General features: G+C 35.3%; 2 protein-coding genes across 2 annotated transcripts in view; one reads left to right on the forward strand and one right to left on the reverse strand.

The window, feature by feature from the left end:
- The window catches only part of LOC144432613 (gamma-tubulin complex component 6-like), a 42,510-nt gene extending 25,448 nt beyond the window's left edge, over positions 1-17,062 (forward strand). The window contains exons 23-28 of the mRNA XM_078120873.1: positions 2,185-2,317; positions 3,961-4,015; positions 9,546-9,645; positions 10,938-10,999; positions 12,193-12,392; positions 15,909-17,062. Of these exons, the coding sequence (XP_077976999.1) occupies positions 2,185-2,317; positions 3,961-4,015; positions 9,546-9,645; positions 10,938-10,999; positions 12,193-12,392; positions 15,909-16,033 (675 nt within the window). The 3' untranslated portion in view covers positions 16,034-17,062. The remainder of the gene's footprint in view (positions 1-2,184; positions 2,318-3,960; positions 4,016-9,545; positions 9,646-10,937; positions 11,000-12,192; positions 12,393-15,908) is intronic.
- Positions 17,063-18,601: 1,539 nt separating this feature from the next.
- On the reverse strand, positions 18,602-26,137 carry LOC144438562 (uncharacterized). Its single transcript, XM_078127648.1, has 2 exons — positions 25,968-26,137; positions 18,602-21,486 (listed from the first exon to the last, which is right to left on the reverse strand). Exon 2 carries the CDS (start codon positions 21,461-21,463, stop codon positions 20,435-20,437), a length of 1,029 nt encoding a protein of 342 aa, XP_077983774.1. The 5' UTR covers positions 21,464-21,486; positions 25,968-26,137; the 3' UTR covers positions 18,602-20,434.
- Positions 26,138-26,245: the final 108 nt, after the last annotated feature.

Raw genomic sequence — 26,245 nt, forward strand, 5'->3', positions numbered from 1 at the left:
GAACTAAGATATAAGGTAAGTAATTTGATAATCATGTACAGAATTGTTAAGAACTTTAGAACTAAGATATAAGGTAAGTAATTTGATAATCACGTACAGAATTGTTAAGAAAGAACTTTAGAACTAAGATATAAGGTAAGTAATTTGATAATCACATACAGAATTGTTAAGAAAGAACTTTAGAACTAAGATATAAGGTAAGTAATTTGATAATCACGTACAGAATTGTTAAGAAAGAACTTTAGAACTAAGATATAAGGTAAGTAATTTGATAATCACGTACAGAATTGTTAAGAAAGAACTTTAGAACTAAGATATAAGGTAAGTAATTTGATAATCACGTACAGAATTGTTAAGAAAAGACTTTAGAACTGAGATATAAGGTAAGTAATTGATAATCACGTACAGAATTGTTAAGAAAAGACTTTAGAACTAAGATGTAAGGTAAGTAATTTGATAATCACGTACAGAATTGTTAAGAAAGAACTTTAGAACTAAGATATAAGGTAAGTAATTTGATAATCACACACAGAATTGTTAAGAAAAGACTTTAGAACTGAGATATATCACCATTATTTCTGATTATTCTAAGTCATTCATACAAGAATCAGTCACTTCATAAATGATGTTTGGAAATAGATAAATAAATCCTGATGACTTTGATAATAATGTAATTACATCAGATTTTGAAGACTTACAAATGTACCTCTTTATTGCCAAATTTTTTATATATCTCCATGTCAGTTTAATTAATTGAGATCATACAGACTCCAGAAAGTCTCAAGGTTGTATCTGTAAAATAACAAGCATTTGGTTTCAGTTGAGAATCATTTACAAGTTGTATATTTATTCCTACAAAAATGAATTACTTCAGAATTTTTTTTAGATCATTTGGGCTCCAAAATGTCTAAATAGTGTGGAAGTAAAATATCAAGTGTCCACTTTCAGAATGAATGGTTATATTCTTTTTTCCCTACTAAAGTAAATTCCTAGAAAAAGCTGCAATACAATTGCTTTCATTTACTATAATTGGTTGGAACTTAAATCCAAAATGAAAATCAGATTTTTACCTCAAGTGAAATGCAGATAACTTGAAGTTGAAATAGCTTAACTGTATGCTAAAGGCATTGACTAGAATTTCTTATTCATGTTTGATAAGATATAAGGTAATGTAATTTGACTTGCAGATACAGCAAGGACTGTTTCTGAATATTTTGATATAAAAACTAGGAAAGTAAAATGCATCATAAAAAAAATGTGACACTCCAATAGTTCTTATTAAAATGGAATATGTAAAATTACAAGGTGGACAACACAACAGAGATTTTTTTAATTTCAATACCTCTAGGCTACCACCATTCCAAAATTTTACTGAGCAAATCAAGTAATTGTATAAGATTGAAAACCAAATTGCCATTACAAAATTAATAGCTGACAGGCTAAATTTCAAAGGAGATAAACACTTTTGGAGAATTTCAGATAATAATTTTGACTGTAACAGTCATTACATTTTCTTTTTTCAACTCTGTGTGGTTAGTGTGTGTTTTTGAGCTTTTCAGTTGCTGCATTGTTTCCAATCTTTTGTTTTGTCTTTGTATTGTTAAATTAAAATTAAAAAAAAAAATAATACCCACTTTATGCCAAATGCAATCAATCAGTGTTTCAACTTGCATTGATTTTGAGCCCCATCTGGAGGACTCACTGAGAGGTTATAGGAATAACCCAATTTGTTTATCTGTATAGAACCCTATCTCTGACACTCACAACTCAATAGATCATGAAATTTTAATCAAACACCTGCTTCAAATAGTTTGAAGTCTCTGAATAGAATGATACATTAGAGTAAAATGTGGTGTATTGTCCTCTTGCTTGGCAGCAGTGGACTGGGCAGTGCCATTTTTGACTACATTTTTGTAAGGGGGAAAAGGGTTGGGAGGGGGGAGCACTGTGTCTAACTGTTATTGGCAGTGTTTACTTTTATTTGTGGGGTTGGGATGTCATATCAGTAATCAGGGTATTAGCAAACAGTATATAATGTTGGAATTCTTGTATTGCTTGATGGTATGTCATGATAGGAAATGTTTTCAGTACAGATAGATAATAGTTCCTGTTCTGTACACACTACACCAGCATTTTCTGAACACAGATGTCTCCTTCATGTATTCAGTTTCTTTTGTGCTCTAGGTTGACTGGCCTGTCAATATTGTGATCACAGAAAGCAGTATGATGAAATACAATAAGATCTTTACCTTCATCCTGCAAATCAAGAGAGCTTCGTGGGTCCTTAGAGATGTCTATTTTCATTTGAAAAGAAGTGGTGAGTGTACGGACTTCATGTTAATAATTTAGGGAGGACATTAAAGCTTTATCTATATTATGTGATGTGATCCACGTCCCAGCAAACTCTTGTCACAGGGGATGTAAACTGTAGATCATAACATGCAGAGACAGTACCCACTAGGGTAGGAATCAAATATCGTTCTGTAAACCTGATATCAACTTACCTCAAATATAGTTTTATGGAAATCATCTAGTAAAAGGAAGTCGGCAGATTAATGACACTGAAGTGTACAGAGTTTGGCCTTCATGCACAGTGAAGATCTGCAAACTCTGATGTCTATTACAATGTACACTATATCATGACAGGTAGATAGATGCTTGGGCATCATTAGTGTAGTGATGAGTACTGTCCCTGACAGCATACTTCAAATTAAGTATAAGCTTCATGCATGGTCATATGTTCTTCTCTGTTTAGGCCTAATAAAAAAAATTGTGTGGTTCCAATTACACTCAATTTTAGAATAGGTGGGGTAGGTAGATTTTTTATTGTATTTTATTGTATTTTTTTTTTAAAGGTGAGTGTCTAGGTCAGGTATTTATATGTTTTCCAAATGGTCTCTGTGTTATTGGTTTCTTCCCATCATATGTACGTATGTATGTACGTACGTACGTACGTACGTACGTACGTACAGCCATTAGAACAGTGTTTTATTGTCATTTTATTAGTTGATGTCAGTTTCTGCGTCCACTATTTCTGGTGAGACTTAACAATTTTCGTGATTTTATTATTTTTTTCTCAAAAATGTAATATAAAGTCTAGGGTCTGCAATGAAAAACTAGGTGGGGTCGTGTAACTGGAACCAAACACCTTTTTTTTTTCTGGGTCTTATACTAGTTCTCATTTTCTGAATTATATTTTGAGCTATTTTCTGAATTACACTTTAATCTATTTTATGAATTATACTTGTTTGTCGATTTATGCAATTCAAATAGTGTTGAGTAAAGTTGGTTTTATTGAATGATGGATTGATTGACTGATTAGAAATTGTCTATATATGTCATTGACTGACTGATTTTTTTATTTGGTGTTTTCTATTCAGTTTTTTCATTGATTGATTGATTGATTGATGGATGGATTGTTTTATAGCTGTCCATTGTATTTTGTTAGTGATTGATGGCTTGATTGATTGTTCGATCAATCGATCGATCAATTGATTGATTGATTGATTGATTGAATGAATAAATGAATGAATGAATGAATGAATGAATGGATGGATGGATGAATGAATAATGTGGAACTGTCCATACAGTTATACCATTGATTGATAGCAACGTTTTTGCTAAGGTTTGGTAACACCGGTAACAGAATAGGAGAAAGAAGTAAAAATGGCAGTGTTTCCCCATAGAGTCAATGGTAATTTTGTTTGGGAACCCAGGTAAGATGACATGGGAACCCCAGTAGATTTTACCTACTTACCACCACCCTTAAAAAAAATCACTGGATCATAGCTTGATAGATTTAGACTTGTCAATTTTATTTTGTTATTTAATTGATTGATTGATTGATTTATCTATTTATTTATTTATTTATTTGGAATTGTCCATTCAATATTTGACTGATTGATTTAAACTTTGTTTATTATTAAATGAAAATTGAGACATAATCTCTTTTTGTTTCAGCTCTCCTCAACCATGCTGCAAATTCAACCCAATTCAGACAACTTCAATTATTCAGGTATGGAACACATCTTATTATGTTATTACATAAAAAAAAGTCATAATGATAAGACTGACGGAAGTTTTTGTGACTTTCATGGTAATGGCTGAATGGCAGCCATATTTGTCATAAAAATTAAGGAATTTATGAATTAATAAGTTCAAGTGTTGTGGGGTATGTGTTCAATGAAGACTGGTCTTGTAAATATTTTTGGACCTTCTCAAGACAACTTAACATGCATACATGTAGGACTTCCAACACCACCATATTCATATGACAAAGGAGAATGTAGACTGAAGGATTCACCATTGTCTGTGCAACAAAGTTGCTGTTCCACAGTGACGTATCTTTGGGTCTAGGAGAATGTGGGACAGTAAAGTGTTACTTTATCTGACAGTGTTTAATTTGGTATAAAATGACATGAATAGTCTTTTTAAAGGTGAGTACTAATATATAACCACCATGGTATTATAGGATTAAGTCATTACCTTCTCTTATGTCACCACTCAGTATAGCTTCTCACTTGTGGTTGCAAGTTACGTCAGTCCACGACACCTACTTGTATCGTATGATGTTATGACGTATAATGACCTATGAAAAATCAGACAGTTTCAATACCACGTAATTATACAACCATGTAAATTGTTAAAACACAAAGTGGCATATCAATCAGGATTTTTCCGTTTACTGGCTGGGTTTTGATTTTTGATATAGTACTCAAATATAAAATCTACATTGTAGAACTTTTACATGTATGTATGTATACCCTTGTCGCAACGTTTTGTTATTATTATTGCGCATATTTTGTCCTAAAGTGTCTGATCAAGCACACTTTACTATAAAACCTGATTTGATGTTTGTAGCATATTTTGTATTCATTTATTAGAGATTCTAATACTCACTGACCATTCCTGAGTTTAAACTGAGACACGCATCAAGTCAGTAGATAGGCTAAGAGAACACCATTAGGTCACCAAATAGATATATAACAAGACATCAATATTAAAGAGAAGTTTTAAATTTCTACAAAACATTTGTGGTTTGTAAACTTAAAGGGGAACACCACTCCAGGAAGTAGAGAGATTTTCAGAAACTATGGGTTCTCGAGGGTTATTTCATGACTTTACATCACCTGCAGTTACTTGCAATTTCAGAGAAACATCAATTTGATCTTGTGCATTTGTATCAGATCTTTGGTGTGGGACACTGCAAGTGGGAGTCAGCAGAAATAATATGTTCATGGTTGCACAGTGAATTTTCATGTCTCCTGAGTTTTATACCATTCAGTGTAACAAGTCTCTCATGAATGTTCAATCATACACGATTAAACACCCATGTTACCAAGGTTGAATAGATAAATTGTAAAAGTGTATATGCATATCTCTAAAAATCATGAATTAATAACTTCAAGTGTTGTGGGGTATGTGTTCAATGAAAACTGGTCTTGTAAATATTTTTGGACCTTCTCAAGCCAACCTAACATGCATACATGTAGGACTTCCAACACTATATTCATATGACAAAGGAGAATGTAGACTGAAGGATTCACCATTGTCTGTGCAACAAAGTTGCTGTTCCACAGTGACGTATCTTTGGGTCTAAGGAGAATGTGGGACAGTAAAGTGTTACATTATCTGACAGTGTTTAATTTGTTATAAAATGACATGAATAGTCTTTTTAAAGGTGAGTACTAATATATAACCACCATGGTATTATAGGATTAAGTCATTACCTTCTCTTATGTCACCACTCAGTATAGCTTCTCACTTGTGGTTGCAAGTTACGTCAGTCCACGACACCTACTTGTATCGTATGATGTTATGACGTATAATGACCTATGAAAAGTCAGACAGTTTCAATACCACGTAATTATACAACCATGTAAATTGTTAAAACACAAAGTGGCATATCAATCAGGATTTTTCCGTTTACTGGCTGGGTTTTGATTTTTGATATAGTACTCAAATATAAAATCTACATTGTAGAACTTTTACATGTATGTATGTATACCCTTGTCGCAACGTTTTGTTATTATTATTGCGCATATTTTGTCCTAAAGTGTCTGATCAAGCACACTTTACTATAAAACCTGATTTAATGTTTGTAGCAGATTTTGTATTCATTTATTAGAGATTCTAATATTCGCTGACCATTCCCGAATTTAAACTGAGACACGCATCAAGTCAGTAGATAGGCTAAGAGAACACCATTAGGTCACCAAATAGATATATAACAAGACATCAATATTAAAGAGAAGTTTTAAATTTCTACAAAACATTTGTGGTTTGTAAACTTAAAGGGGAACACCACTCCAGGAAGTAGAGAGATTTTCAGAAACTATGGGTTCTCGAGGGTTATTTCATGACTTTACATCACCTGCAGTTACTTGCAATTTCAGAGAAACATCAATTTGATCTTGTGCATTTGTATCAGATCTTTGGTGTGGGACACTGCAAGTGGGAGTCAGCAGAAATAATATGTTCATGGTTGCACAGTGAATTTTCATGTCTCCTGAGTTTTATACCATTCAGTGTAACAAGTCTCTCATGAATGTTCAATCATACACGATTAAACACCCATGTTACCAAGGTTGAATAGATAAATTGTAAAAGTGTATATGCATATCTCTAAAAATCATGAATTAATAACTTCAAGTGTTGTGGGGTATGTGTTCAATGAAAACTGGTCTTGTAAATATTTTTGGACCTTCTCAAGCCAACCTAACATGCATACATGTAGGACTTCCAACACTATATTCATATGACAAAGGAGAATGTAGACTGAAGGATTCACCATTGTCTGTGCAACAAAGTTGCTGTTCCACAGTGACGTATCTTTGGGTCTAAGGAGAATGTGGGACAGTAAAGTGTTACATTATCTGACAAGTGTTTAATTTGTTATAAAATGACATGAATAGTCTTTTTAAAGGTGAGTACTAAAATATAACCACCATGGTATTATAGGATTAAGTCATTACCTTCTCTTATGTCACCACTCAGTATAGCTTCTCACTTGTGGTTGCAAGTTACGTCAGTCCACGACACCTACTTGTATCGTATGATGTTATGACGTATAATGACGTATGAAAAATCAGACAGTTTCAATACCACGTAATTATACAACCATGTAAATTGTTTAAACACAAAGTGGCATATCAATCAGGATTTTTCCGTGTACTGGCTGGGCTGTGATTTTTGATATAGTACTCAAATATAAAGTCTACATTGTAGAACTCTTATACATGTATGTATGTATACCCTTGTCGCAACGTTTTGTTATTATTATTGCGCATATTTTGTCCTAAAGTGTCTGATCAAGCACACTTTACTATAAAACCTGATTTAATGTTTGTAGCAGATTTTGTATTCATTTATTAGAGATTCTAATACTCACTGACCATTCCTGGGTTTACACTGAGACACACATCAAGTCAGTAGATAGGCTGAGAGAACACCATTAGGTCACCAAGTAGATATATAACAAGACATCAATATCAAAGAGAAGTTTAAAATTTCTATAAAACATTTGTGGTTTGTAAACTTAAAGGGGAACACTACTCCAGGAAGTAGAGAGATTTTCATAAACTATGGGTTCTTGAGGGTCATTTCATGACTTTACATCACCTGCAGTTACTTGCAATTTCAGAGAAACATCAATTTGATTTTGTGCATTTGTAGCATATCTTTGCTGTGGGACACTGCAAGTGGGAGTCAGCAGAAATAATATGTTCATGGTTGCACAATGAATTTTCATGTCTCCTGAGTTTTATACCATTCAGTGTAACAAGTCTCTCATAAATGTTCAATCATACATGATTAAACACCCATGTTTAATACCAAGGTTGAATAGAAAAATTGTAAAAGTGTACATGTATATCTCTAAAAATCATGAATTAATAACTTCAAGTGTTGTGGGGTATGTGTTCAATGAAGACTGGTCTTGTAAATATTTTTGGACCTTCTCAAGACAACTGAACATGCATACATGTAGGACTTCCAACACTATATTCATATGACAAAGGAGAATGTAGACTGAAGGATTCACCATTGTCTGTGCAACAAAGTTGCTGTTCCACAGTGACGTATCTTTGGGTCTAAGGAGAATGTGGGACAGTAAAGTGTTACATTATCTGACAGTGTTTAATTTGTTATAAAATGACATGAATAGTCTTTTTAAAGGTGAGTACTAATATATAACCACCATGGTATTATAGGATTAAGTCATTACCTTCTCTTATGTCACCACTCAGTATAGCTTCTCACTTGTGGTTGCAAGTTACGTCAGTCCACGACACCTACTTGTATCGTATGATGTTATGACGTATAATGATGTATGAAAAATCAGACAGTTTCAATACCACGTAATTATACAACCATGTAAATTTTTTAAAACACAAAGTGGCATATCAATCAGGATTTTTCCTTGTACTGGCTGGGCTGTGATTTTTGATATCGTACTCAAATATAAAATCTACATTGTAGAACTCTTACATGTATGTATGTGTACCCTTGTCGCAATGTCATTATTATTGCGCTTATTGTGTCTTCAAGTCTCTGATCAAGCACACTTTACTATAAAACCTGATTTGATGTTTGTAGCATATTTTGTATTCATTTATTAGACATTCTAATACTCACTGACCATTCCTGAGTTTAAACTGAGGCACACATCAAGTCAGTAGATAGGCTGAGAGAACACCATTAGGTCACCAAATAGATATATAACAAGACATCAATATTAAAGAGAAGTTTTAAATTTCTACAAAACATTTGTGGTTTGTAAACCCAAAGGGGAACACAACTCCAGGAAATAGAGAGATTTTCATAAACTATGGGTTCTTGGGGGTCATTTCATGACTTTACATCACCTGCAGTTACTTGCAATTTCAGAGAAACATCAATTTGATCTTGTGCATTCAGTGTATCATACCTTTTCTGTGGGACACTGCAAGTGGGAGTCAGCAGAAATAATATGTTCATGGTTGCACAATGAATTTTCATGTCTCCTGAGTTTTATACCATTCAGTGTAACAAGTCTCTCATGGATGTTCAATCTGCAACCATGAATATATTATTTCTGCAGACTCCCATGATGCAGTGGCCCACAGCAAAGATACCCTATAAAGACACAAGTCAATTTCTCTGAAATAGCATGTAATTTGTAGGTGACGTGAAGTCATAAAATGACTCTCTAGAACCTGTTTATGAAAATGTCTTCATTTCCTGGAGGGGTGTTCTCCTGTAATATATACTATCCTAGCAATTTTTCTAGCAAGTTTAGTACTTTTTGGTATTGTTTTTGCTAAAGCTTGGGAACACTAGTAACAGAGGCATGAAATCTTGTAAAACTTGCATAGGTTTCAATGCTATAGTATGTACCATGATTTTGGCTGGGAATCTGGGATAAACAAAGGGGAAATATCTGGTGAAAGTATTACATAGATTTCCATATCATAAAATTTGGTGGTAGAGCTCAGTAAAACACCTTTGGAAGTTAGGTAGACTTTACCCATCTACTGTCCATAACGAATACCTTGTTTGGGTTACAGGCATGAAATGCAGCATTTTGTACATGTTATCCATGGCTACATGGCAAATCAAGTTGTTCATGTCAGCTGGGAAGAATTCCAACAAGAACTAAAGGGAAAAGTAAGTCACATATTATGACAACCCTATGATGTGTTAGTCTCAGTGTGATATACTTGACATATATTTAGGACCACTTGAGTGTTCACTGCGGCCAATTCAACTTTTAACAAATGAGGCTGAACACACAGCAAGCACGAGTGCAAATACTCAAGTATGTCACACTGGTGCACACTCACACATGATAATGGGATTATGTTGCTTGTTATCCACAGAGCACAATTCTGTAAGAATTTACCATACACGTTTTCATGTATTGTACAATGAAAAACCGCTCACTCATTTGAATACTCATTTACATACAGATGTACAATAACATTTTTGTTATTTCACTGCAGTTGCAAATACCAATAGTACAGTATGTGTATGCATACTGATGCAAATAATCACATGTACATATGTAATAATAATAATAAAACAGAAAGCATCACAGCAAAGAATGAAAGAAAACTGAATCATTCATTGTAGAATTTCTAATTGTTATTGTTATTTTATAAACAGTGCAATCCAAACTTCAGACAACCCATAGTGTCTGGTACAATTAACATCACTGCTAATGAAATTTTTGGAAAGTGGTTTTCTTTCCTTTTCAAACACACCTCCCATCCTATGCCATTATCCAATGATTGCATACATTCGTGTGTGATAAGTGTTTTTATTTGACTGAATATTAAATTCTTGTGTAACTGGTGATTTAGCTAATATCTTGTACTCACCTTTGAAACTTTAAACATTTTAAATGGAAATGTCACTCCAGGAAATAGACACATTTTCGTAAACTATGGGTTCTAGGGTGTCATTTCATGATTTTATATCACCTACAATTACTTATAAGTTATGATTTCATCGAAACAAGTTGATCCTGTGCCTTTGTAGGGTATCTTTGCTATGGGCCTTTGCATCACATGGGAGTTAGCAGAAATGATATATTCATGGTTGCACAATGAATATTCATGCCTCTTGAGTTCTTATTCCCTTCAGTGTAAAACATTTCTCATGAATATTCATTGTGCACTCATGAATTTATTATTTCTACAGACTCCCATGATGCAATAGCCAATAGCAAAGATACCCTATAAAGGCACAATATTAACTGGATGTTTCTCTGGAATGGCAAGTAACTGTAGGTGATGTCTCCAGAACCAATTGTTCCCCTTTAAGACTATACAAATAAAGCACAGTTCAAATATGCTATGTTCGATGTCCTGGAGTACATGTAGTGTTCATTTGTCAGCTATTAGAATTGATAGCTGTTTAATTACATTTAATTATTTTGTGCCTGTATCTTGTATTAGGTGAACAATTTGGATGACTTGCGTTACTGCCATGCAGAGTACCTTAACAAGGCCATCTTTAGGTGAGATAGAAATACATCACTTTTCCATCTACAGGAACATGATACAAAATTGAACTACTCCTCCAAGGAATATTTTTTTTTCCAGTCATGCAAATTATTATGGGAAAGGGGGAAAGATTTCCGGAACAATTTCCTTATTCTCAGAATCAGAGACTGGAAAAAATTGCCTGTCTGCTACCGGTACACGGAAGTGTGAAACAAAACATTGTAAAGAATTTCCCTACTTTTAACAGAATTTCCTGTGAATGGATGTGATTGGTAATTTGGATAGTCACTCAGGTTGCATGTTTTGTATAAATAAATGTAAATACAACCTTTGTAACATTTGTGTAGAAATGCTGCTGATCAGAATGTGTTTTAGCAGGGGTGGACTATTAAAACTGGCTTTGAAGGTTGCTGTAAAACTCTTCTCCTTATCACAATATCAAACTGGCATAAATTGATGCAGATACAATAACAGGTTCCTCAGATGTAGATTCATGTGATGCTTTTATCAGTTTGTTTGTGTCCGTGAATGTTAGTCATATAGTATATGGCAATATGACTAGCTTTCACAGATATAAACAAAAAATGACCAGAACATGGCGTGAACCTACTTATAAGGCACTTTATGTTATTTTGTTTCAATGTATGTCAGAAATTGAGATAAGAAGACTTTTCAGCACCTTCAAAGCCAAGTTTAATTGTCTTCTACTGATAAAACAAAAGTTCTGATCAGCAACATTTCTAGACAACTGTTGCAAGGGTTGCAGTCAATATTGAGACAGATATAGCTGACTAATAGAACTATCATCAACCAGTAAATACCTGTCTCCATAAGACAATAAAGTCAAACCCAGTCTGAGAAGTCTAAATATGTATTTGTACTATGCAATTGTATGGATGCTGTCTTGAAAGGTCCATCAAATTTGCACAAAGCGTACTGGAATAATTTAAACTGCTCACTGACAGATAGATTTTTTTTAAAAAGAAAAGAAGCAAACCTATCATGTGTACATGTGTCAGTGAAAAATGTAAGTTGGTGGATGGGAGTATGTATGTGTGTATTGGTATATACATTTGTGTGTGTGTGTGTGTGTGTGTGACACACAGGGAGGGGGAGTATAGTAGGAGGGGAGAAATGTGCTTTATGTTTTGATGTATAATCCCAAATATTCATATATTGTTTTCTCTGTGTGATGTTTTGTTGTCAGGTCCCTGCTCAACAAGAAAGCCGAAGTAGTGATGAACATCATCACCAATATCCTGTGTTTGATTTTGAAGTTTCGTACCCAGCTGATCTCTGCCAATTGGCATTATGACCCAATCAGCAGACAGGCTGTACATCCAACCTTCCAACATATGAAAGATTCATTTAAAGCATTCAAAGAATTCTCTACATTCCTTTACAAAGGTAATCTTTCACTGCAATTTTCTTGAATTGACAATACACCTAAATCTCATATTACACTTCATGGTATATATCAAGTGATATGTACATATACTCATATTACATATATACATACATGTACATACATACATACATACATACATACATACACACATACATACATACATACATACACACACATACATACATACATACATACATGTACATACATACATACATACATACATACATACATGTACATACATACATACATACATACATACATACATACATTCATATGCACTCATACATATATACATACATTCATGCACCCATACATTCTGGAAAGCTTGTTGTAGCTTTTTATTTTAATGACATGATTAATGATTTTCAGTAATAAGGTTTTATTTTAAGAATGCATTTTTCAAATTCAAATTGATGTAATTTGTTACATACATCAACCATAACAATGCACATATCAGTAATTTGGGCATATTTTTAGATTATATCCTTTAAATTTCATACAATTTGACACATGCATTGATATAGTTTACTGAAAGTAGTTTTTGATTGCAATCTGTCAATTTGTGTTATCAATTATTTGGAAATACAAGCTTCAAATTCCGTATAATTCATTAAATTTGATGCACAGATTGATTATAACAAATTGCTGTGCCCTATAAACTGAGGTTATTCATTTGGGATTTTCGGTAATTTGATATAGTTTACTGAATGTAGTTTTTAATTGCAAGCAGTCATTTTGTATAATTTATAATCTTTTGAAGGCATAAACTAATTATGATGGATGTATGTTTTTGTAGGGAAGTTTTTGACCAGGTTTACAGATGCCATTGAGCAGGAATGGCAAACTACTGGTACTATGGTTATTCTTGTAGAATAGTTCAACGTGTCTAGAAAATGCTTAACTAATACAACATTTGAGGTTCACTTTGCTCATCTTCTGTATCATTTTGTAAATGCAGACACATTCATGGCATGAAAATAATGGAATAAATTAATCCGACCTCATTTATTGTTGAACTAGATGACAGCTAGGATATGAAAATTAATAAATCACAATGGAATTATAATTACCTTGTAATATGATATTGATTAGGGAATTCTGTAAAAAATATTTTTGTAATTAACTTAGGAAATAAATGTGTCTGTGTTTTTGCTAAGGTTTAGAAACCCTGGTAACAAAAATAAAAAACAGCAGCGCTATTGCAACCGCGAGGTCGCTTGTTTGAAATGAAAATCATGTCATGAAATTGGAACACTAGGCTCAATATGCTAAGTACATGTTATGTATACCCTAGCTAGTTTTATAACCAAGACAAGATATTAGAGGCACTGTTACATAGGGGTAGGAATGTAAGACGATATGTTATATTGATGGTTAGAGGCTTTCTCCAATGGAAAATTCTTACCACATGGAAGGCTGGGCACAGTCTCCTTCATGAAATTATATAATACTTTGAAAATGCATCAATATTTACAACTGATTGTAATTGTATTTTTAGAATGTTCATAGGAAAAGTACATTATGTCTCTGAAAATTAACATATATGGTTTCCTTTATGCATAATTTTAGATTAGATTAGATTAGATTAGATTAGAATACTTTATCAACCAAAACAACTGTAAAGTTGAGCAGGAATATGTCTTGGTGTTGTTAAACATCAAAAAACAAAGACAAAACATACATTTATAAAAACAAAACAATACAATACAGTATAAAATCAGACATAATATGATCTTTAGTCGTGGAATACAGATCTGAACTGTAGAAATGATGGTCCTTTACCTATTTATCATCTATAGGGACGTACTATGTCATGATTAGTGATAGTACTGGAATTTTCTCCTTTATTTTATGCATTTTATATTAATATTGTCTGTATATTATCTTCTTTTTACATTAATAATCAATGTTTTTCCTGGTGAAGATTGTAGAATAATTTGCCATCATTGCGATCAAAGAGAGACTGGGGAAGAAGATTCCCCATAGGAGAAATATGACGGTGTAGAACAAACACAGCAAATGCCTCAGAGTGAATCCATACATCAAATTGGAGCAAATTTCAACATCCAGAAGTACACATAGACATTAAAAGCATCCCTATCAGCATATGAAAGATAACTCCAGTGTGTGCATAAAGTCTGTATAGGTGTTTGATTGATATGGAGAATGGCAGGACTTGATTAGTCTTTCTTGTACACTTACCGTTACAAAGTTGACAGAGATAAACAGTGATCATTTACAATAGTAACTCTGGCAACTCAGAATTTGCAAAGCAGTAGGAACATATGTTGTAATCTCTTCGCCTTTTGTAAAACATCCATTCATCATATAATGCTCACAATGTCCTAAATGAAATCCTTTGTGTCAATACACCCTTTGGCATGCTGAGTTTAAAGTTGTTTCACGCACGGATGGGAATAAAAAGATATATCAGCCAAATGAAATTGTTTACATGTTAAAATTCCCCATTAGTCTGTATTTGCAAAGAGAAATAGTTCGAAAGGTTGACATATTTTTGCCATGGATTTTTCTAAAAAAAACCCAGACTTGTATGTATGTTTACCATTGGAAAGTTGTGTGAGACTGAATAACACTTGTGTGTCAATGAGTGTCATGTATTCAACCTCAAACTGCAGTGCCAGATTCTGACATTACCCTAACACATTCTTTTGCAAATTTCCATTGCGCAGGGAAATTTTTCATGCCAGGACTGCAATATTTGTATCCGTAGAAGTCAAATCTTTTCAAGTCTCTGTTGCTTAGCAAAATAATATTTTTGTGTTTTATGTACACTGTGAATTACAAACAAAAGATTTGTCGTAAAAGTTATTTCATCAGAAATGAGAAGCAAAATTGGTTGAAGATAGTTAAGCATGGAGAAATTATTTCACAATAGCATTAATGGAAATCTCCCTTGAACTGTTCACTTTAACATCCTTAGAACCTGTCAGACAATGTCACGCTGTACAGTGAACCTAGTTAAATAGGTACCCAAATGTACTATGACCATAGTAGCTTGTTTATATCGTTTGTTCCTTTTCATACATTTAATTAATATGAATTTAGAGAGTTGTTGTATCACTTTTATATTCCTTCACCTGTTACCAAACTCTACCATAGCAAGTTCATATCGGCCATTTATATTACTACTATGGAAAGCACGCTATCGACTAATTAAGATAGAGACAAACTAAATATATTGTTGTTTAACATGGTAGTTTACACAAGTTGGTGTCTTGGTTATAGTCATAATGTTATCCTATCATCAAGCTAGTGTAAACAATGAATCGTGAGGTTGACTGCAATTTGCTATCAGAGACTTCACTCTATTGTGAGTGTGTTTGATTATAGTTTATATCATTGTCATGCATCAATAGTTTTACTTTGTGTCTGTGGTATCTTCCCAATAACTGATTTGCCATCATCATACTGTACATCTGTTGCTTCTGCCTCACAAAACTTTTATCAAATGTGCATTATGAGGTCAATAATGTATATTTTCTTCTGTTTTCTAGTTGTTACCAAACTGGTCAGCCGTGGATACCAACCCCACTTAGATGACTTCCTTCTGAGACTCAACTTCAATGACTTCTATGACCAGCAAGTCAATATGGCCACAAGCAAAGGTGTCGGTCAGTAAACAATACAAGGGTAAAAAAAAGACATGCATCCGTCTTTTGGAATGTGTCAGTGAGAGAAGCTATCTCTCTATTTGTATAGATTGAAGACTGTTTTGAAATATGGATGCAGGGAGTATTTTATTTATGAATACGAGAGAACTCTATATTTATCATAGAAATATGTGATTTACTGTGATAATGAGACCTTATAAATTCTTAATTTTTGCCAGCACAAGTTTATGATATGTTCAATATTTGGCAAGAAACCTGTAGTAATATTGAGGGTTTACCAATCATTTAGTTAGAGTTCTAATAAATCTGCTGTTTGTAAACATAAATCTTATCACTCAGTGGCCAAGTGCAGTAGTGTCTGTTACATTTAGTACACGCACCGGGTAGTTCATCAATGTTTTATGATGCCTGTATCTATGTCTGTTGCAACAACATCAGACAGTTAGCAGCTCAAAACATTGTTTGCAAAATGATATATGTGTATGTCTTGTAATACATTGTATTGAATGACTACGGGTGAATATTCATATACAAAATATTAATGCACCACCATATCAGCTTGTGCACTGATCTACTGTTTGTGAGTTGTGTTATCATCAGTGCAATTGTATGGCGAAATATCTATGATGTTTGTAGTTGTCCTCTGCAATGTCTCCAGGTTTATTAGATCAGAAAATTGTCTGTGTAATCAATTAATATTTCATAACTGATAGCATGCATATAATATTGATATCTTTTGATATTAATAATATATGATGCCACAATGATTTTAATCTAAGCTGAGGGCGTTCTCTTCTATCACACCATACGGTCTCATTGCACGTTTTCAAATGTGTTATACTATTTCAATTTTGTATGGTGTCACAGTAAAGTTAACAAAAAAGTAGGCGTATCTGTATACTATGTTTTGTAATGGCTTGGAGCTACAAAAGCCACTACCGCTGAGCATTTTGAAATGCATTTTCATATTTTTTCTTTTTGGCAACTTGCTGATTTTGTTCTGCTTACAATAAAAATGTAATTTTTATTATACAGAATACAGTTGTATATATACCATTGAATTAACCTTTGCTACATCTGGGGGTCAGGTCAGAGGTCAGGGGTCACTGCGTGAAAATGTGTCTTATGGTGGAATCTCATTTTATGTGTAAAGCCATATTTGGCTGATAACTGACTTGCTAATGAATAAGATATTTTACAGCCCCTACTGGTCTTATTCATGTCACTCTGTTGAAGCGAGAAATTTACACAAAACTCACCCAGATATTTTATAATACAAGGGGTAACCTTTGTTGATTTGTATTCTAAAACTGATAAATACAACATAGCCATTAAGCGTTTCCTGTATGGTACAAAAGTTGAATACAAAAAAAACCGACAAGAACATTATAATAATCTGGGAGACACAAAGCTACCCCTAGCTCAATCAGAATCGTGACTTACTAAGCCACAACTTATGGAGGATTTGTTATAATAAACAGATTTGGGAGCAGACATGGAAATTGGTTTTTTACAATCCTCAGTGTCAAATTATACTTCTGTATTAAGCAAGGAAGATAGTTTAGACACATTGGTATGACATTCAATTACATTTTGTCATATGGAAAGTACACATACATGATTCTAATGTATCAAATGACTAATTACAAAATGAATCACCTTTCATCCACAAAAAAGATTGCCGATCAGGTTGTCTTTGGTAAAAAAAAAATTAACTGTAGTCTGTCACTGTAGATATTACCATATTACATGTAGCTTGTTTATCTCTAACCATTAACAGATAGTCGTGTGCATTTTATGAAAATTGCCTACGTTTGATTAAAACGTGAAAACGTTTTAATGGTATACAGTTCGGGTTGTATTTGAATCACTACCTGCACATACGTTAGTCTTGTAGCTCGGATCTGCGCTGGACACTTATAAAGTTAGGAGAATTGCCCGAGGGTCTAGCAGCTGGACTACACATTCAGTTTGCCAATTTCAATTCATCATCTATCAAAGTGGAATTGTATACTTTGTTCCAAAACATGATTACAAAAGAGGGAAATCAAATTGACTCTTGAGATTTAGAAGGCTGTTTCCAAAGTAGAAGAAAACATTTGAATTAAAGCAAGTGTTAGATGAAAATAACTTACTTGGTAATATCGTACAACCTAAATAGTATTGAATCACCTGTGGATGACCGTATTTTTTTTGTAGCTGTATGCAAGATATGGTACAATATATTAAATCAAAATGGTTTTTATCGAGAGCGTGATATTTTAGAGATTTGACAATGTTGGAATATATATGTTTGTCAAACACCACAATAAAATGTAGCAATATCATTAGTAAGAATGTTGGTGAATCAAAACGAGGTTTTGTTTGTTCTCAACGGTTTTTCCATACAATTTGCAATACATTTTATACTACAGATGTCTTACAATGCCTCTGATGAACAAAATGAACGTTTTGTTGTCTGTCTATCTATAACAAAGTACAATGAGGGTCATACTTTAGTAAATAGCCCTAGTGTGTAGTGTAACCTCGCTCCAGTGAATGTGAAAATAAAGACGTGTCAGCCAGAATCTTGTTTTTATTAAATGTTGTATTTACCAGAGTATAAAATAGAGAAGTGAGTTAAAATACACATGAATTAACTTTCGCATTGTCGCAGTCACGTAAAACACATTCCCTTCTCATTGGTGATGATTTGTAAAGTGTACATTGCATTATATAGTGTAAATTTGCTTTTATGCCACAGTTGGAAATGAGATGCTTGGTGGCAATTGTTATGTCGTTAATGTCAAAGGGTTACAGACCAAGTGAAAAATACATTAAAGGTTTGCTACAAAAGGTGCGTAGAGTAACCCGATTTTAATTATATAGAACTGGTATAAATGTGTTAAAAGGGGCGAGATCAACTTAGTTCAATGTTGGATAAAAAAACTTAATTCTGTTACTTTTGGGGTGGGGGTTTTGAGCCATTTTAGTTCTCATCCTACAAAAAAAATGATTTTACTTTCAATGGATCTCTTTTGTATACCAAAGTACAACAATTTCTAAAAAAAAATGTGAAATTGAGAAATGGAAGGATTTTTGCCACAGTAAATGCATGGCACTAAAATACAGTAAAGTGTCACCAAAAAGAACAATTTCCTCACTACATACTCAGACTGGCCTTGTATTCATATCACTGCATACTACTACATACTGGCTTTGTATTCATAGCACTACACATTACTACATACTGACCTTGTATTCATAGCACTATATACTACTACATTCTTGCCTTGTATTAACACTACACACTACTACATACTGATTTGAGATTGACTGCTGTCTCAAACATTTTCGATTTTGTTCAATTTGGCGGGGGGTGGGGAGTTGTTGAGGCCTAACTAAAATAATTTAGCTTTCCATCCTACATTAAACTATGTGATCTCGCCCCTAAGCTGCTGTGTTGATTCTTGACCAAAATGACAAGATTGTACTATACTTCGTCAACGCTATCTTTTTGGAGAGATTTGTAGAAAATGACAAAAACAAAATAGGATAAATTCAATTTAGTTTTTTTTCTCTAAAACTTTACTTTGTAAGAAAAATACTAAATGTTCTTTGAATGGTGTGTATCTTGTGGGAAAAAAACACAAAACAAACGTATGCACTTTAAGTGTGATTTACAAATTAAAAACAAAAAACCCCTACAATTTAACCCAGTCGTCTGCCCTATTCGTTTCTTTGTCCACCCGTACCCAACGAGTGCACATATTATGAATTGTGTTCACGGTAGTGCACGTTATCTCATATCAGAGCAGATTAGTGTTCATGGTAAAATGGTTCAGATACGGTAAAACCGTGTTTAATTCAACTGTATTGATTTAAATTCAATTAACCCAACGGTGGGAAACGAGAATCGATGTTATTTTGATATGTGTAATGAGAGTTCGAAAAAACTACCTGTAATAACATATTAAACTTTGAGATTGCAGTCAACATAAACTTCAATGTAGGATTGGTCATAAAATAAAAGTTTGGACCTGGACCCCCCCCCCCCCCGCAACCCGTCGCAGCATCGTTGTATTGAAATCACCCCATGCCATGCCATGTCCCCACCCCTGCAATTGAATCTAATAAAGTCGCGACAAGCATCTACCACATTACCTACATTACAAATTACCATATCTGTTTGTTTCCCCGGCAAAACCTTTACCTCCTTCAAAAGTTTGTACAAGTCTACTCGAGAAATGTTCTGTTGTTCAGTCCATGTAAAGTGTTCTCATCACGGATTGCCATTGTAGCATTCGGTCCAAATATCGATCGATGGTTAAAATATAACAGTACTCCCTTGTTGACCTCAAATTACTGAATGTTTCGTCTTACAAATCACACACATGGATCTTTGGGAGGCACTTCTCTATATCAGTACCTCAGTTTTCGTTGTCCATTAGCTTGTTCCAACTCGATTCACGGCTAATTAGTTCTGATTTTCGCGGCATTTCTTTCAATTTATCGGCATCGTACTGGTAGACAGCCACGTAGGACTTCGAGCCTTCGGGTAGACTGCATTTACAACATACAGCAAATACGTGCGGGATACCGTCGATTTTGGCCGCAGCAACACCTCTGGTGTTGGGACCGTTGTGGCGATCTCCAATGCAGCCGATAACGTCGCCCTTCAGGGACAACACGTGGATTCCGGCCCCTCCGGCAATGATGTGGTCGTCGTCATCGACACATATCCCTGTCGGACCGGTGACCGTCTGGAACAGGCGAGTGACTGAACCATCAGGGTCGAAAACCTGGATACGACTGGCCAGGTCACTCACGATGCAGAAATCTCGCTTCGTGAAACGCACGTACATAGGTGTGTTGAATTTGCCCAGCTCGCAACCCCTGCCACCGATGGCTTTGACATATTTGCCATCGTGGTCGAATACAACCAATCTTCTCTTGGATCTGTCGATAACGTTGATATAACCGCGATTGTTGACCGCAATGCTGATTGCACCTTTCAGTTTGTCATGGACGATTTCTTTCTGTGGTTCACCTGAGTAGTTGAACTTGATGATGGCGTTGTTGTCCCAGTCATCAAAGTTGCCTGCTCCGATTACATAGATAAATTCGTCGTCCGGGCCAACGGCAACGTCTCCCGGGTAGAAATTTTCAAACTGCTCACTTGTATACGAGATGGCCTGTTGAAATTCACCATCTTTGTTGTACACTTTCACATTCGCAGCACCGAAATCGGCGACAAACACGTCACCTTTACTCGACAAGGCTATTCCACAAGGTGTTATCAGACGAGCGTCCTCGGGGCCGTCGTCGCTCCATCCGAAGTCGGCGACTTGCTTGTAAGGCGGGTCATCTTTCTCCTCTTCCTCTCCCTCTTGTGGTTCTTTGTCACCATCTTCTACTTCTTTACTTTCCACAACGGCCTGTTGTTCATCGTCCGCCATAACGTCACATTAGAACGGCGAACCTTGAAAATATAATGCATTAAGCGAAGTTAATGACAAAATATTAGTTATGTCATTAGTTGTAAGTATAGCGATCATACTGTTCTAAACAGTGACTAAAGTCCACAGAACATGGTCGTTGATTTATATGCTAAACCCCGCAAGACCTGAATGCAAGTAAGTTTTCATTGGTCGTTGGAATGGTGTGTTCTTTGTGTGTGTGTGTGTGTGTGTATGTGTGTGTGTGTGTGTGCGTGTGTGTGTGTGTGTGTGTGTAATATGACTATATGTACATATCACTTGATATATACAATGAAGTGTAATATGTATGTGTACGTTTTAGGGTGTGATATCTGCTGTAGAGTAAAGGTACCAGACAGTGCTATATATTATGCTTATTGAAGCACTTTTATCCAATATGTTAACCATTTGAAGATTAAACTGTAACGTTATACGAATGTAGTGTAATTATGTAAGTAATTTCACTCGAAATTGCTCATAAACTCCGCTTGTACCTATTATGGACAAAAGTATTGTGATCGTACGAGTAAATTAACACCTGAATGACTGTGAAAGGGAGAATGGTTGAACGATTAAAAGTGTTCTCCTGTCGGCTGAAAGACTTGTAAACATACAGTTTTCAAATTATAACAAGGTTACACTTGTTGCCAAGCATATAACTTACTCATTATTGTCGCTAGGGTCATCAACTTTTTGTTGACTAAATATATCGGTTCGTGAGAAATGAGATATCATATAACAATAGGCACCAACGGTGTAACTCGTAACAACTAGGTGTGTAAATAAAGGTATTCAACAATCGTCAGTTCCTGAATAAATTTTCGGCGTGCGTGTCCGTATGACGGAATAGAACAGACGTGTATGTTTGTGTGTGACGCATGGACCAGGTAAAGTTTTACGACTACTTAATTTACGGGCGCTATACAAACTTTAGGACAAACTGAACAGAACGTCACCCTGTTAGAATTCTTCAATTTTTACATGGTAAGCCTTATTTGTCTCTGGACAATTGGTGGGCAGAAAGTCTCAGGCTTGTAAGCGCTGACTGCATTTCAAAAAGTATGCATAAAATACACATTTTAATGTGTGCATGAATAATACAAGCTACTGGACGACATGCGCGTTTGCATGGCTTGATGATCAGACCACGTGACTGGAAAACTCATTTCTATAGTGATCTGGGGTTTGATTTGTTGGAACAATACGCCGTCGTTGTACTTTTATGGATGATACGAGATTGAGCAGCAAAACTGGCGAATTTCTTCGAAAACATTTTCACAATTATGTTAATTAAGATAATGTATGCAGAATGCAGATAAAGCCATACTTAATACATGCACGTATAGATCCTGCACGTACATATACATATTAATCTGTGATGGTTGACATCTGCAACAACTATGTTTCTATTGATGTTTAACAGTTTCCGTGCTGAAGCAATTCGTTTAAATGATTATTACAGCGATTTACATTGTGGACTGTCAAAAATTGAATGCTGCAAATGTACCTTTCATTCTAAATAGTCGAAGATTAAACGATGCATGTCCAATTTCCGGCAGAATACGTCACCAAGCGATGTGGTTGCCATGGGGACTAGGGCCATTCGTTAAAAGCTCTTTGAATTGTACAACAGAGAGAGAGAGAGAGAGAGAGAGAGAGAGAGAGAGAGAGAGAGAGAGAGAGAGAGAGAGAGAGAGAGAGAGAGAGAGAGAGAGAGAGAGAGAGGGGGAGGGAGGGAGGGAGGGAGGGGGGGGGAGGGGAGAGAGAGGGAGAGAGAGAGAAATGAGTGTGACTTGCTTCAAGGTATTTCGGTAGAGGTGATTTAAATTTAATTTCAAATGTTTTGCTCTGATTGAACTCTAAACTTGCTTGGCTCGCCATCGATGCTGTGAACTCGAAAACTTTCACCATGACCGTCACAACCTTAATATTGGTCGTCGTAAAGTTTGTCAAAGTTCCGTTCGCTGAAATACTCGTGTGAAAAGTCATAAAGCTATGCCAAGAATATGAACTCTGACCCGCATGACTGACGTAGAGAACAAAAAGCAGTCATATGGGGATAGGAGATTTGATTAATTTGTTACCTCAGTTGTTTAGCAAATTTAAACACGTCAACACGTACTGTCCCCCGGGGATGAACGCCAACACATTTTAAAATTCGATAAAGTGATAAGCATGCTTAACTTGTGTTTCATATCGACGTATACAGGAACATTTATTAACATATAATATGACAGGTACATCTCAAGGGTACTTGGCTATCATAACTTTGCCAACAGTGAACTCCGTTGGTATACACGTGTGACACAAATTTGATTTACACTGTCTGATACCTGTGCTAGGTTTAGTCATCTACATGTTTAAAGAACCATTGTTTGTGGGGTTTTTGTTATAAAATGTTATCCTGTGTGCTTCTGCATATTTGTTTCTTCCACCTCCCCGTACCTTTTCCGCCTGTCCACGAAGTTGGCACAAATTGTTTTAACACTTGAAGATAATTGTCTAATTTTCTTCAAAACTTCAAGTGTCTTTATTATGTCTATGTCTTCTGTATTTCAACATAAAACATTTAGTGCCAATTTCCTAGTGGTGGCCGGCTGACTGCTGTAGTAGATACTTCAGACAGTTGGTTTACAAAATTTTCATTTTACTCCACCCAGTACTATACCATAGGGGCGTGTAATATTTCATAGATTGTTATTTTCCTGGTCTACAGGCTAAATATAACAACCTTTTGATTATATATTCCTACCTGTAAGGAAAAAACCCCCAGTTCTTTCTACTAGTAGTATAGAGATTGATACACTTGTAGCAGCAGGATTCATACTACATTTTCTTAAGAAAACGGCAATCTGAGGAATAATACGTGCCCCTGTGTACTATACCCACGGCGATAGAAGTTTAATAGCTTTACTACCAGATAGACGCCCTCCCTTATTAAATGCTGTAACCAAACTCTTCGATATTTTGGTGTACAGTTACAATTATTTTCTTACTAGAGCATTGTGTTCAGTTAGTTATCTAGGGCATGATGTATGATCAGAAGATAAAAAACTATGTTCTCACGAACTCGCTAACTTGCTTGTTTCATTTTAATGCGGATGCAAACTTTGGCATGCACGTCAACCCCTCCAGTGTTTACCGTTGTCACGGGGCAACCCGGCAACGCTGTCAGTATTCGTCAGCCCTTACCGTACATTTGTATTTGGTATGAACTGAATTATTAGCTGTCGACCTAACCTTATTCACTACTGCCACCATTTATAGTAATTTAGAAGTCAGTTTAACTGGGCTGTCATGTTGGCAACCGTGAGGTTTACGTACGCGTTGTGGCTTGATCGTTGTATTTCTAATTCCATCAATGTGTGTTTAGGGTTACTAGGTTGGATTCGAAATCTATTCACTGTAGGATCCTATTGTGCACAGTAGCCATTAATCTCAATGTCACTGTGTCCCAATGGTGTGACCTCCACTATAGTTCCATTGATAAACAGTATAATGTGAAATATATTGATAGGTCTTTATGCCTTTGCAAATCAGTATCTGTGTGGCTTTCAATGCCTCTAGAAATGACCATAATTATTTATGTGCTGGAAACGCTCTGAGCTTATTAGGTGTTTGCGAATGTTAATATGTGACGTAAAAACAGCGTGGAGATACACGCAAACGCATCCTTATTTGCTGATTACAACAAATGAATACATTGGTCGATAGACTCAATGAAGCGTTCCGAAGCCTATTTAGAATTCGTCTGACTATCTCAGCTCTTTGAATGTTTGTAGACCCATTCTGTTAATTTGCACTACAGTCTGTAGATCATTTCAATACGACTAATCGCATTTTCGTCCGAACGCATTCCGATTGCTGATGTCATCTCGTGGTGGAAAAATACCCCCCCCTTTTTTTTTTTAAAAATTACTACCAGTATTGTGTGCGTGTCTTTGTGTTCTGCTTACGGCAATGTTTTTTGTACTTAGTACAATACTTCGTTAAACGCTTTACGAGATTCATTCGAAGGGCGAAGAAAACAAACGCCTTTTAGATCGATCGTTCTTTTCAGTTTGATTGTGACAGACATTAATTGTAGGTAGTCGGTAATCCCAGTTACTGGAGGGGCGTAAATATACAAAGTCACTACACTGGCATATGCAGCAGGAGGATCAACGACTCGAGAAAGACCGCGCGAACATCTAACGTGTGAAATGAACAACAATTTAGAGCGCATTGCTACATGAACCCGAACGTGTTTGTTTTGAAATACGTTAAGAGTTGACTGTGTGTGAGAACAAAGTACACGAAACGAACATGACGGTTGTGTAGGATAATTTTCAACTCAGAGTTGTTCATTTCAAAGTACATAATTTGTTCAACAACTCGTGTCCCTTTCACTGTCGTTCTGTAAACATTTCCTTCCGGGTAGTAGCTGTATTTGTGTTTTTATAGCATTTTTTTTACTCTGCCTGTCAATGAAATTAACACTCACCGTTCAATTGTTCTTGTGGTAATCACCTTTCGCCTAATGTACCGTCACCGTTAAAGCTGACACGGTGCCAGGGGGATCAAGTACACCGGTGCTGCGCGACACCGATCTTTAGCTAACCTGTACAGAGTATGTCCACGAAGACGCGAAGGTTCACCGTTGCTAAGGGAGGCGATAGACACCTGCGCGCGCATCACGAGTCATGTTTTTTTTTTGCTGACCTTAAGTGAACCGTGTACGACGTGGGTTAACATGGTACATTGTAATTTTCATACATAGTA

Source organism: Glandiceps talaboti, chromosome 1 (genome assembly GCF_964340395.1).
Source record: "Glandiceps talaboti chromosome 1, keGlaTala1.1, whole genome shotgun sequence".
Taxonomy (NCBI): domain Eukaryota; kingdom Metazoa; phylum Hemichordata; class Enteropneusta; family Spengelidae; genus Glandiceps; species Glandiceps talaboti.